General features: G+C 39.8%; 1 protein-coding gene across 4 annotated transcripts in view; it reads right to left on the reverse strand.

The window, feature by feature from the left end:
* GPD2 (glycerol-3-phosphate dehydrogenase 2) overlaps positions 1-15,103 on the reverse strand; it is a 143,517-nt gene that overhangs the window by 100,394 nt on the left and 28,020 nt on the right. For all 4 annotated transcript variants that reach the window (XM_080798928.1, XM_080798927.1, XM_080798926.1 and 1 more), the window contains exon 2: positions 2,480-2,589. In XM_080798928.1, the coding sequence (XP_080655054.1) occupies positions 2,480-2,581 (102 nt within the window). In that variant the 5' untranslated portion in view covers positions 2,582-2,589. The remainder of the gene's footprint in view (positions 1-2,479; positions 2,590-15,103) is intronic.

Consider the following 15,103-nt stretch of genomic DNA (forward strand, 5'->3'; position numbering starts at 1 on the left):
GCTGACAGGTAGCACTACCTTTTCTGTCAAATGTGCTTTAACTGTTGACCAACTTCTAGAACCAAGCGGTTTGTATTTAGGATACAATCCCCGCCTCTACTTTAGGAAGGAAGCTTTGTGCTCAGAATATCAAAGGAGCACAAGCGAGGAGCCAGGGGAGACAGAGCTACAGGGGCAGGAATGCCAGCAAAATGTGCCTCAACTTGAACTCGACAGATGGCTTTCTAATACGTCAGCATCTTGGACTTTCGACACCAATTTCTTCTTAAAGGAGGACAGTTTATCAGTGAGAATCATCTTAGAAAACTGGCAGAAAAAAATTTAGAGACACAAGCCAATACATTAAGCATGGCTCTGCAGAAAAATGGAGCATGCCTAGTCACATTTAAAGACGCAGCTTCTACAAAACGTAGCCAAATAATCGGTATCAGGGGGCAGATTTTTCCTGACCATTGAAAAGTCCCCCAGAATGGCTCTGATTGGCAGATATTTTCTGAGACAGGACAGCTGAGGCCTCTGGTCATTTTATGTCAATGGCCCAAAAGAGTCCTCTCCTCTCCCCACTCATCTCTCTTCTCTCTTTGTTGCTAATCCCTAAGGCTACATCCCAACCTGCTACGCAAAATGTGCTCAGCTCAAGGCCGCAAAATGTGCTCAAGGCCGTGGCTTTAGGAGACAGGAATCACCACAAAAGAATGCACATGTTTGGATGAATGCCTTATGCAACTCATTGATTGAATATGCCTATGGTGATTTTTCTCAAAAGAACTTGTCAGATTAAAATTATAAATGACTTGAAACTGCTGGTATCCATTTCATTTGGCCATTAGGGTAGTCAGGATGTCTAACTTAGGAAGGAGAAAATGGCAAAATGACCCAGAAATCAGTAGAATCTTGTTTTGTCTTGATTTTACTGACGAAAATTCACCCTTAATGTGATTGATTAGAGACAGTATCAACTGTTTATTGTGTGAGATTAAAGAAAAATCAAACAAATAAAACATATGAAACAGTATAACCCGAACACAAAGTTAACTTCCAAACTCTGAAGTAGAACATGCTTGTTGTGGTTAACAGACACAAACCGGGTACAAATTTAGCAACAACGCACCGTATTAGATATTGTGACCTTTGGCGCCAGCAGTTGGCAGTGTCCTTTGGGATAGCCCTGACTGGTAAAGATGGCAGAAGTAACCTAATCCATTAAAGCCCACGTCTCAAACCAAACTGCACTTCTGAAATAACCTCACAGCAGGAGAGGCATCTTTTCACACCGACTTTTAAGCAACCAAGGCAATATTTTTAAAGGAACAGTGCACCCAGCATGACCCGTGAGTGACGATGAGCTTCAGAGCAAGCCAGTCCATTAGGACCTGAAGATAACCACCAGGGGAAACCGTAAGGGCGATGTGCTCATAGGTAAGAATGAAAAAGACTAACACAGCCTATTCAATTCCTTCTGTCTTTAGGAGGAAGCACTAAAAACAAGCCAGTTTTTTGTTTTGTTTTGTTTTTTTTAACTATAAGCCATCAAACTGATTCTTCCCGGTAAGAGTTTTTAAAGTAGTATTTCTCACTCAGAACCCGGGACTCCAAACAATGTGGCCGGCTCTACTCTCAGAGCACAAAGGAAAAAACAGGCAGAGGACCAGCCATGGCATAAAGGCTCTCAGAGCAATGAACAAAATGAGCCCAGCTGCAAACCGCTTTCCCAATTCCTTTGGGAAAAGGAATTTGAGTCAGGAATATACCACCGGGCTGATAGCGAAAAATACCCTAGAGACACGGGGAAGGGAGAACAGGAGACTAGTAATCCTAACCACTGAGGCGGCCGCCAGGATTTCAAGCTGAAAAAGAACAAAACCAGTCACCAAAATAATTTCCTGGCATCCATCTGGCATAATTGTAGTGCAAAGGGGAAAAAAAAATGAAAATAAACTGAGCACTTTAAATTATTTGGAAACTTCATACCAATCTTATTTCATGGCCTTCTCCCATTAAAGATGTGATCCAATACAAAGTAACGCTACATGAGTAAGTAAACCTTTCAGAAATAAAACCAAGAGTCAACGTTGGGCCTTTTGTCTAGGTCCTTTTCCATTTCCTGTCTCAGAGGCCTGCCTGCCTTCTAATAAGACAAACTTTTGGCAGGAACACAGAAGGTATCCAGACATTTGGATGAATTGGACAAGGAAGGTCTAGATAAACAAAACCTGGCCTTCGGAAATGAGGCACTCTCTTAAAACCAGAGAGCCAAAATAGAAGCTAAGTAATGTAATGCTTTCTGATAAAGAAATTCACTTTTTAAAAAATTATACACACACAGTAGTCAAGAATCATTAAGGGAGTATTCTAAATTAGTGTCTGTCAGATCAAGACAGTAATTTCTAAACAAAACCATTAACACACACCCATGCCCCGAATGCAGTTCTGTTAAAGATATGTTTCATAGTATAACCAATACATGCATAATACTTACTTGCTTCCTTCTGTAATGAGCAAATTGAGAGAGGCCTAGGACACTTGCTAGAGCACCGCCTCCAACAAGAATAGTCCCTTTCACTGCCTTTTGAAATGCCATTTCTTAGCCTACAAAGAAAAACAAAAAGGAAACAGAAAGAAGTGAATTGGGATTTTTATCAGATAACAATCCCCACGGTAGAGAGGGACCCTGCAAGATTCTGAACCGATGTTAAGCTAGAAAACAAAACATAAAATAAGGACGTTATCGTGGGCCAAAAACAACACATAAAAAAATGGAGATGAGGGAACTGACCACATAAAAGTCACCTTCCGACAGGATTTAAAGAAAGAAAAGCAAGGTATGAGGCAACTGAAGGTACTTACACAGGATAAAGTCAAGAATGCCATGAAAAGAAACCGTATTGTGCGACTCACAAAACTGCACTCTCTACTCGAAAACGCGTTCAACTGCTAATCCCCTCCACAAGGAGAACAGTGGAAGGCTGTCACTAATGGAGACAGTGAGTCTCACGTTCACTTTAGGTTCTTTGGTGTGGGTTTAATTCAGATGGTGGCACAACTCCCTTCTTCCTGGGCTCCCCCCACCAATGATGCTCTCACTAGAGCCAAGAGCCAACACTTGGGCATTTCTGTCCTTAAGCATCTACACTTGACAGACTAAAAGTCAAAGGAAACCATGCCTTGATCCTTTCACAAAGAGACAGAAGATAATTCTTAGTGACTGCTATAATTCCTGTAATTAAGGGAACTTTATTTAAAAAAAAAAAAGTTTTCTTCTAGCTAGGGTTGTATGGCACTGCAATTTCAAGGGGGAAGTCTCCATATCAAGCACTTGCTTTGTTTGTTTGTTTCAGGGAGAGCGAGGGAGTGGGGACACCTGGGTGGTTCAATCTGTTAAGAGTCTCCCTTCGTCTCAGGTCATAATCCCAGAGTCCTGGGATCCAGGCCCATGTGGGGCTCCCTGCTCAGTGGGGAGTCTGCTTTTCCATCTCCTTCTTCCCCTCCTCCTCACCCCGCCCCCCGACCCCCCTTTCCTGCTCACTTGCGAGCAATCATTCTCTCTCTCCAAATAAATAAATAAAATCTTTTAAAAAGGGGGGAGGGAGGAAGTGAGGGGCAGAAGGAGAGGGAGAGAGAGAATCCCAACCAGGTTCCATGTCCAGCGAAGAGTGCAACCCGGAGGTCATTACCGGAGGGGAAATCAAGAGTCAGATGCTTAACTTGACTGAGACAGCCAGGTGCCCCTTGCTATATATTTCTAAAATAAAGTCTTACATTGTGTTAGCTCTTGACTTTCTTTACACCTTGAAACGTACGTGTGTGTGTGTGTGTGTGTGTGTGTGTCTGTGCGTGCGTACTTCCACTATTAGAATCACTACATTTTTAGAAGTTTTTTTGAATGCTCCAATATCCTTTAACCTTTTTTAAAATAACACACAAAAAAGTACATAAAAGTGAAGATTCCATCAAAAAAACTCTTGCCAGCTTTTATTTAGCTAAATAAAAAAAAGATAACACTGTGTGATCACCTAAAAAAAAAAAAAAAAAAAAGAAGAAGAAGCCAGTTCTAACGTAGAGTTGCTTTGTTCAGTATCAGTCCAATCTGCCTAGGGCTTTCATTCATCATAGCAGCTGGCACACCCAGATCTTACATGGAAGCCACTACCCTATTGTCCTGAATGGGTGGAGGTCAGACCTGTTGGGACAACATACCTTTACTCTATAAGTATATCATGACTCAGGAAAACATTTAATATGAAGTCAGTTTTAACCTAAGATAAGAAAGAGCATATAGTATCTTAATGTAAATTATGGTACAGTTAAAATGTTTGGGTCCATACAGGATGAATAGAGTCTATTAGCATAACTACACTAAATCAAAGAATTTCAGTGCAGTTGATAACTGTGACTCTATAGAAAATTCATTTTGGAATACTATAAATTATACACTAAAATAAAAGTTGACATTTCTGAAAATTTTATTTTTCCTCTGACTTCACTCTTTCTAACAAACTAATAAATTCTAAGACTCATCTTTTTTTATTAAGAGTCTCACCAGAAAAAAATATTTCACACACATATGTTTCTCTACGCTGCAGGACCTTCATCAAACGTACGCTCTTTCCCAAATTATGCAAAACAATTGGTATATATGATGGCTACTGGCCTCCATTCATCATTGGTAAACCCTTACGTCCCAGGTTGCTCTGATACGGAAAACCTCAACTAAGCCAACTTGGAAGGCAGTCATCTGTCATAGCCCACCATTGCCATTCCTAACCCTTTTGTACATGTTCACATGGAGGTCTATCACACAACAATGGAAACCCTAACAGTCCAGAGATAACATGCTATCTCCAGGCTAACGGGGTTCCCCTGACAATGAGGGACAGAGAATAGAGACCTAGTTCGATTTACCTAAACAATGCATGTGCCCACCCCATATAGACAGCAGCCTGGTGGTCCCCTGGCTCTGAGTTTTGTAGCTGATTGACTTTAACTCAGTATCATTGCTTTTGAATTGTTGGTAATGTCATTGATGACCTCACAAAGAATACCACACATCAACAAAGCCAGCTGAGGGATGTTATGTAACACAGTCAAGAAAAATGTCTCAGCAGATGTGTTCACTCAGCCACTTCAGTCTGGAGATAGTTTTTCCAATTGTGCAGGTCCCTGCATTCCCTGCTCAACTAATCATAGTGTTTCAATTTCATTTCTGAAACCAAAACTCACTAACAGAGATATTTTCATGGGTTTTCTCAACGAGCCACTAGTGCTAATGAAAAACTGCATTAATGTATTATTTTGCAGACTTAGTGATCATATTGACTATAATCAATAGAGTTTTTTTCCCCAGTAATTTCATAAAATAACCTATGCTTAGTGGATCATTATTTCTATTGAAATCAAATCCATCTGTAAGATCACCTACTAGTTGTGATGAATAAATCACTCTTACAGGTAATTCAAAAACAAAAGCACAAAATCAATTTCACCTGACTCTCCTAAGATAGTCATAATCATCGTCGTTGTCATCATCATCAATGTTATAATGATAATAGTTGACACTTATTGAGTATTTGCTAGGTAACAGGGACTGTGCTTTCAATTCTACATACATCAGCTCATATCACCCTCGCAACACCCTGATTTCATAAAAGAGGCAGTTGTGGTTCAGAGGGAGTAAGGGATTTGCCCAACGTCACTAACTAGTACATGACAAAACCACTGCTTACTCTATACTCTTAACCACTGATTGGTTCTGTCCTGCCTTTTGCTCTCAAAATAGCAACCTCTCCCCAAGGGCCACACCATGTTTTGCTATTATTCCTAAAAGAAGTCCTATTCTCAAACACTCACCCAATGTGTACACTCCTTGGCGTTAGGGTTTCCCTAAGGCAATGAAGAGGCCTCTGACAAAATATCTATGGTAATGTAAGAACTTAGTTTTACTGCTGAACCAAAGAAATTTAAAACTTATACCCACTTACATTCCATCATAAGGAGAAAACTTTTCACAATGATTACAGAGAGGAAAGATTGTTTCCATCTAAGCAGAAGTACAACAGGGAAATTAGCAAAGAAAGAGAACAAAAAATGGATAAATCTTAATCTTTTGCAACTAGAAGTGTGAGAAGTGAGAGGTAGAAAAATCACCCAGAAATAAAATTAGCTTTGTTACTTTTTTAAAGATTTTATTTATTTATTTGTTTGTTTATTTATTTATTTATTTGAGACAGTGTGTGAGGAGGGAGACAGGCAGGGGGAGAAGGACGGATTCCCAAACAGACTCCCCACTGAGTGCAGAGCCCAACGAGGGGCTCAATCTCAGGCCCCAAGATCATGACTGTGCCAAAACCAAGAGTCAGACGCTTAACCAACTGAGCCACCCAGGCGCCCCCAAATTAGCTTAGTTATCATAGCCTGATGTCCATATTTAATAGCCTATGAATTCAGTTGTATATACATTGTCTCAGGACTGGCTCCTGCATTTGCACAGAGAAGTGCCTGTCCTCCAATTCTAGCAAGGGGAACACTGACTCAACTAAAAAAATTCTGAAAAAAAGGTACTCAACTAAATACATCCATGAGTTTATTGATTGCCCTTGAGGTGCTTACAATCAATTTGGAGGATTAAATATCAAAATCTGTCTTTTAACTCTGTGTTATAACTAGTTGTGCTATATTGAGTGTTATTAATACTCTGATAGACAAAAGACCCTGAATAGCAATCCTGAGAAAGAAGAACAAAGCTAGAAGCATCATAGTTCCCCATTTCAAATTGTATTTCAAAGCTTTATTAGTCAAGAGCATGGTAATAGCACTAAAAACTTATTGGCACTAAAAACAGACCTATAGATCAGTAGAGAGCCCAGAGATAAACCCAAGCATATATAGTCAATTAATTTTTAAGAAAGGAGCCAAGAATATACAATGAGGAAAGGGTCTCTTCATTGAGAATAGTCTCTTCAATAAATGGTGTTGAGAAAACTGTTCAGCCACATGCAAAGAAAAGAAAAGAGAAAAGAGGAAAAGAGAAGGAAAGAGAAAAGAAGAAAGGAAAGGGAAAGAAAAGAGAGGAGAGGAGAGGGAAAAAAGGAAAAAGGGAAGAGGGAGGGAGGGAGGGAAGCAAGAAAGAGGACCATTATCTTATACCATATTCCAAAATAAACTCAAAATGGATTAAAGATTTAAATATAAGACCTGAAACCATAACACTGCTGGAAGAAAACATAGAAAACAGGGTAAGTACGTGACATTGGCTTAGTGATGATTTTTTGGATTTGACACCAAAAGTGCAGGCAACAAAAGCAAAAATAAGCAAGTGGGACTACATCAAACTAAAAAGCTTCTGCACAGCAAAGGAAACCATCAGCAAAATGAAAAAGCAACCAACAGAATGGGAGAAAATATTGCAAATCATGTATCTGGTAAGGTTCAATATCCAAAACACATAAAGAAATCATGCAACTCACTTGCAAAACAAACAATTCAGTTGAAAAAAAAAATGGGCAGAGGGAATGAACGGACATTTTTCTAAAGACATACAAATGCCCAAGAGGCACGTGAAATGATGTTCACCATCACTCATCACCAGAGAAACGCAAATGGAAACCACAGTTAGATATCAGTGTCCATGCACATACAGGCACACACACATACTGGCTGGGAGGGAGAGGGGGAGAGAGAGAACCAGGGCTGATGAGGTGAGAAAAGGAACCCATGTGCACTCAGGGGCTCATGTAAATTGGGGTAGCCACTATAGAATACAGTATGGCTGTTCCTCAAAAAAATTAAACATAGAAAAAAAAATTAAACAAAGAACTACCAGGACGCTTGGGTGGCTCCGTCAGTTAAGCATCTGCCTTTGGCTCAGGTCATGACCAAGTCCCACATCCGGCTCCTTGCTCAGCGGGGAGCCTGCTTCTCCCTCTGGCCCTCACCCCACTGCTTGTATGCGCGCGCTCTCTCTCTCTTTCTGTCAAATAAATAAATAAACTCTTTAAAATAAAACCAAACAAAACCTAGAACTACCATAAGACCCAGCAATTGCACATCTAGATATCTATCTGAAGAAAACGAAAGCAGTCGTTTAAAAGGTGGTCTCAAACTCACCAGAGTAATCAGAGCTAAAGGTCTGGTTGGGGGAACCTTGTGCCTAGCACTGCCACGTGGTAAACCGTGCTTGCTGCTGGCGAACAAAAACTGGATTGGCTGCTTCTCGGAGTTTGCGGAGCCATGCTTCAGGCTAACCTCGCAACTTACCCGGCACAACTGAATTCTTAGTTGCCTTTTAGGATTCCCATTACAGCATGACTAGAACAGTGAAATCCCATTTCAAGTGGTCCTCGGAGGCTCACCAAGTCTGCCTCCTCCTATTCCGAAACAAGGCTACTCTCCAGGTTAAATCATGCATTTGAATAACTTCACCCACACTTGAGACTTAAAAACAAGAAATGAGCGCCCATGGAGAAAGGCTGAGGGGCCTCTCAGTAACCACCCACAAAGTTATTCCAGAACAAGAGCGTGCTTCCTAGCCTCTGCATTTTCCAAATAGAGTACTCATACTCCTCTCCCTGCCCTACCCTACAGCCGCTCTCTTCATTAAAGCATAAACAAACCCCATAGGAATGGATGTATCACTCCTCTGTGGAAGGAGCCCTGGGTCTCTTCACTTTCACAAACTCTCCTCTCCTCTGGCCTCTTGTGTGGAAAGGCAATTGTTATTTACGTGGGCAGGGGTGAGGGGGGGATGCATGGAATATAGCTGAAAGATCATTTTTTAGAAGACTAATTCAACCAGAAGGCTCACATTCCTTGGGACATGTGTTCCCTAGCAAGATGCAGCAAGATGTAAAGGTTTTCCATGCCCTTCTGGCCACCTATAGCCTGTGCTACTTCTCTAAGCCCTTTCCTAACTAAGCACATGCAGGTCCAAAAGTAGCAAGAAGCTCCTTATTCTTCGACTGTGCGGTCACCTATCTTGTAGCTGTGCGTGCAAAACCACCCCCTCATCTATTTTGAGGCATGACACTTTTTTCAAACCCACAGAAGGCACAACGCCACAACTCAGAAGACCAGGTCTCAAGGTCCACCTGCACTGCACACAAGTTCAGTGACTTACAGGAGAAGGGTGCACGAATCTTACAACACAATGGTGCTGGCCCTCAACAGAGGAAGTCTGAACTTGGCAGCAAGTTCACAGCAAAATGAAAGAAGTGAGTACAAAAGCACCTTCCCGACCAGCAGCCCAGTTCTACCTATAAAAGTCAAGATTCCTGGGTGCTTTGAACTAGACACTTTTCAACAAAGCAGACCCTTTATTATTCCAATCAGTGATGTATCAAATGTTGTGTATACTTCCCTACAAGAAAGTGCATCCTGGTTCAGGCACACCAAGTAACACCAAGTAACGAACAAAGCACACCAGGTGCTACCTTCTCTTTCCCCAAGGCTGACTCCACAGTGGGGAGAAGCAGCACTCCACCTGCAAACGCACCCTCTCCCCAGCCAAGCAGAGAGGCGCCTGTATGCACAAATGTCTCACACAGGAGTATGGAACCCTACAGAAACAGAGTCAGCCCTCAAGCATGCTTTTTGAAAGCTGCCAGACACAAATGAACAAAATAATCAACATCACAGGCCCATCAGCCTGTTCTCTGGAAACAGAGAGGAGCCATGATCCATAAACTGAAGATGGATTTGTCCTTTTTTGGTTACTTTAAACACTTTCCAAAAAGATTCGGGCCGGGGCGCCTGGGTGGTTCTGTTGGTTAAGCACGTCTGCCTTTGGCTCAGGTCCTGATCCCAGGGTTCTGGGATTCAGTCCCTGCTCAGCAGGGAGCCTGCTTCTCCCTCTCCTCCCCCTTGTGTGCTCTCTCTATCTGTTGCTATCCTTCTCACTAAAATAAATAAATAAAATAAAAAAAGATTTGGGCCAAGACTGCATAGGAAATGGACCCAAGGGTTATCCACAAAAGATTATCCCAATGGAAATAAATGAATGTGTGTGTATAAAATGTAAAATATTATATTTATACATATTTTTAAAACAACAAACACAACAGTAACAGTGACCACCTACAGTTGTAAAAAGTACATATGCCGAACAGAATATCAAAGAACAAACAAGAAGGTGTTTCTTAAGTCACTAAGAAGAATGTTCTGATAAAGCAAAGTAGATGAAAGAACCAAGTAAAAGCACACAAGTTAGAAATATAATGAATCTTCGGATTCTGGATATCCAAAACTCTGGACTGTAGCTGATGAGGAAGCTAATGCAACACAATCACACACTGCGGGCACAGCATCCAAACCCCAGCTTCGTCCCTCTCTCTCACACCAGACCACTTTAAGGAATTTTTCTTTTTCTTTTTTCTTTTCTTTTCTTTCTTTCTTTCTTTTTTTTTTTTTTTTTTTTAGTTTTGCAACCATTTTCATTTACTTTTTAAAAAAAATTTTTTATTACGTCATGTCACCATATGGTACATCATTAGTTTTTGATGTGTTCCATGCTTCATGGTTTACATGTAACACCCAGTTCTCCATGCAATACCCATCACCGGGCTCACACATTCTCCCAACCCCCTCCCCTCTAAAACCCTCAGTTTGTTTCCTGGAGACCATAATCTCTCATGGTTTCTCTTCCCCTCTGATTTACTCCCTTCAGGTTTCCCTTCCTTCTCTTAATGTCTCCTAATGTCCTCCATGCAATTCTCTTTCCAATCAACTTCCCCAGGAAATCCCATGCCAGAAGGGCTCAACCCTAAGGATGGGGAAAATCTTAAGAAAGGTAGAGTACTTCAATGCAGACAAAAGAGAAACAAAACCAGGAAATGAAGAGAAAATGGAAGAAGACAAATGCTATGTGTATATTGGTTCACATAACTTCCAATCAGAAACTACTTTGGAAAAGCTTCCTACTCCCTTCTCCACAAGGCTTTGGGTCAGTCAGGTCATTCTAGGAGCAAACACACAGAGAAAGAGGCTGGCTTGGGACCATTCCGCAGGCTCCAAGGAGGGCAGGAGTCTGGAAGCTTGACAGAGGAGGAGCTGACACAGAAAAGGAGTGAGCTGGCTTCAGGGGTTCAAATCAGAGATTAAGAAATGTAAGCAAAAGGCACAAGGGGAAAAAAAAAAAGAGAGAGAGAGAGAAAAGAAGCTCAATAACCATTTAAAGTGAGCCAGTTAAAAGTCTCTATTTAAAAAAAAATAAACAAAAAAAAAAACTTGTCTCAAACATTATTACATGAATCCTTCTGGGGTGCAATTTTTGTTTAACTTAGTATGCAAAGCCAGAACCAATTAAAGCACTTATTTCACAAAGTTGTCTGAAGTGAAAACATATAGAGAGGAAGGAGGGCCCTGGAGTAATGCGAGAAGACACGCTCTAGTCCTCATTTATTATGTAAGACTCAATTAAAAAAAAATAGTGTTTCCAAGGCAACTTCCATATTATGTATTTATGTTTTCTGCCAATTCTAAAGTGCACACCGGTAGTATAGTCACAAATTTGACCCTTTTCCCTTATTTCCATGAGGTTCAACTATAGCATCACAAGAAATCAATGAAGTCCATCTTGGCCAATAACAGATTCATATTCATTAAATGCAAATGATCTTTGTTTAATTCATAATCGAATGATTTCTATTGTATTTGCTTTCCATAGAACTGCTTTTAAAAATCATGAAGAAATAGTTCATGCAAGTGAACTTGTTTTCTATTTTAAATTCATTTTAAAACCAAAATTAATCTATATTCTCTATCATCCTAGACATGTTGATAGATTTCTGCCTAGAGTTGTAAAATCCTATCTTTAATTTTCTTTGTTTACCATATATGTAATTTAAGGTAATCCTGAAAGGCATAAAACAAAATGTCTCTCATAAGTGAAAATCTGAAGCATTCTTTCCCCCAAATGCCCATCCCTCATAAAGACACAGGTCAGTTTTAGGAACTCAGTGGATAACGTGCCTGGTATGACACTAAAGAAACTTGCATTTACATAGCAATAATAAGAAATCCTCACTTAAAAAGAGTGCAGCAGACACAAACACTTAAATTCTGCCTGGAGGAGGAAAGAATGTTACCAATGAATCAAAGAAAAAGAAGTTCTTTAGGCAAACAGACGACACAACTCCTGTGCTTTCCATAGTATTTCTGCTTTTTTCCCCCTTTACTAACACTATTGTTGAGTTAGAAAAATGGTTCACATTCCTTCAACAGCATAAACTCTTTCTTAGACTTTACACGCTGTTACAAAATCTACTTCGGTAATTATGACAAGAAAAATAACCCTTTGTTATAAAATAAATTCTATGCCAAACAATAGGGTTCAAAATATCTGCTTTTATATTAAAACATATCAAGCCTCTCATCCAGATTTATTATCACTACAACGAAAGCCTTACAAAGTCATCACAATCATGGCTCTTGAACACACACCCCAACACGCTTCATAAAAAAGCATCTACCTCACCATATAAATAAATGTATTTTAAAAGGACTTAGGTGCTGTAAAATAGTGCACAGGCACTGTGACTCAAATGAAAAGGTTTTAAGAACATAAAGGTTTTAACTCTACAGTCAAAAGAAGTACACCCTAAGAAAATTTCAGTGAAGTAAAATGTTCAGAGAAAGAAGGGCTTCGGCTGATTGAGTTTCCATTTGTCTGATCTTTTTTTTTTTTTTTAAAGATTTTATTTATTTATTTGACAGAGGGAGAGATCACAAGTAGGCAGAGAGGCAGGCAGAGAGAGAGGGGGAAGCAGGCTCCCCCCTGAGCAGAGAGCCCGATGCGGGACTCGATCCCAGGACCCTGGGATCATGACCTGAGCTGAAGGCAGAGGCTTAAACCCCCTGAGCCACCCAGGCGCCCCCATTTGTCTGATCTTAATCAAAGATCTCTTTTGCTGTTTTCCAAGATCTTATATTTTTATTAAATACAGCATTCCAAATTAGGAAGCACTATATACTGAATGTCTTCAAGGAAAAGGCACTTTTCCTTGAAGACTCAGAGAAAATCTTAAAGACACGCAGTATCATTATCCTGTAAACTTTTTTTTTTAATAGCGCAGATATAGAATGTTTGACAACCTGCCTTCAAATGTAATAAGCACAAACAAAACTTTGAAAAGTTGGCTTTTTTTTCTTACTTCAAAATGCTGACGCCAACTGATTTATTTAGCTTTTATTCATTATTTTTATCACCAAATGAGGAGAAAATGCACCAGTTCTTTCAAAAGTTCCAGTTGCAATTGCATTATACATGTTATTAAGAATGCATTTTAGGAAATTCTTGTTGAAGATAGTTTATGAAATCCTGAGCTCATAAAAAATGATGACTGTTCATTTTTATGATAATTAGTTATAGCACAATAATTTCAGTTAATTTAATTTACTTACATTGTTAAAAAAAACAGTTCTAAATTTGATTACAGCTGTATTACTGCTTTATTAATGAACAAGACAAGGCAGGGAGTTATAACAGAGACCAAGTATGTTTTGGTAGGGAGACAAGTTACTCTGTTTCCTTGAGCTTGAGAATATCCCCAGGAAATAAAGCCAACCACTCTGCACACCCTGTAGTCATTCCCCACCCCCTCAACACCCCACCACCTGGCAGCCTGTTGAAATTTGCATTTAAAATTCACTCCCCTGCACATTTTATAATCCACTGCATGTATAAATGTAACTATCAACAAAGGGTCAAATTACACACAAACAGCTTAGATGCAAAGGAAGTCTAAGATATACTACAGTCAAAATAAACATGTATTCTTAAGCTTGGTGATCACACTCCCTAAAAACGTCTGACCCTAAAGGAAATAAAAATTGGACAAGAGTGAAGGCAAATTGCAGAATTCATATTTCTAACAAAAATTTATTTAAAAAGTATGGAATACAGGGGCGCCTGGGTGGGCTCAGGTGGGCAGCCAACTCTTGATTTCGGCTCAGGTCATGATCTCAGGGTCATGGGATCAAGCCCGGTGGAGCCCCCCCTTAGGGCTCCTTGCTCAGCGGGAAGTCTGCTTGAGGATTCTCTCCCTCTGCCCCTACCCTTGTACCTGTGAACACTGTCTCTCTCTCTCTCTCAAATAAGTTAATAATTAATTAATCTTTAAAACCAGTAATTAATCTTTTTTTAAAAAAAGTATGGAATACAAGTAATATAACATTTTGTAAATGTCCATCCCCTCACCCCACAAAAGGAAAAGATAGTCTTCTTTCACCTCTGCAAAAATAATAAGCAAATCTGTATTTCCAGCTCAGACTTCTTGGCTAAAACTGTCTTGGTCATAAGATCCTATTCTTCCCGTTTGAATGAGGGATCCTCCTCAAGCCTCTCCTTTTTAGGTTTTTCTTTTCTTCTTTAAAAGGACTGGCACACACTCAGGCGGAATGCATTCAAGTCCCAGACTCTAAACAAGTCTAGTCACTGTGCATGCGATACTGTGTACCAACATTACTCAGCTGCTACCCTAGCATCTGACAGTCTAAAATTTAGTAGCCTGCACAAAAGAAGATAAAGGGTTCTACTCAATATTCTCTCCAAGGTTCTATTGCTAAAAAAAAAAAAAAAAAAAAAAAAAAAAAAAAAAAAAAAGGAGGAATAAAAAGAAAAGAAACAAAAACACAACAACAACAAACTTCTATATTCTTTTAATTATCAAAACACCAGACAGAAAAATAAAATCACCAAGAATATTCCAGAAGGCAAGGCTGAGGAAACTTGCCTTGCTATTCTGTCTCTACCTGTAACTTGCTTTATGAAGTCAGGCAAATCACCTGAATTTGTGGATTCTTGCTCCATCTATAAATGAAGTATCTTTGAAAATGTCCAGAGCTGTTTTAACTTCACATGTGTATTCTTTTATGCTTGCTCATCTTTCAGTAGGTACAGGAAAAACACCTTTATGCATGAAAGGTGGTACTATCTTGATGTCCGATTTATTTTGTCGTTGGATGATTAAAGCTTGCATTCATTCTTTCATTCACGAATTATTGACTGATCACCTAACATGTGCCAGGTACTGAACATACAGCCGAGAACAAACATGAAAATCCCTGCCTTCTAAGAGCTTCGAGTGAAGTTCACAGTTAAGAAAAAAAAAAA

Source organism: Martes martes (genome assembly GCF_963455335.1).
Source record: "Martes martes genome assembly, chromosome: 3".
Taxonomy (NCBI): domain Eukaryota; kingdom Metazoa; phylum Chordata; class Mammalia; order Carnivora; family Mustelidae; genus Martes; species Martes martes.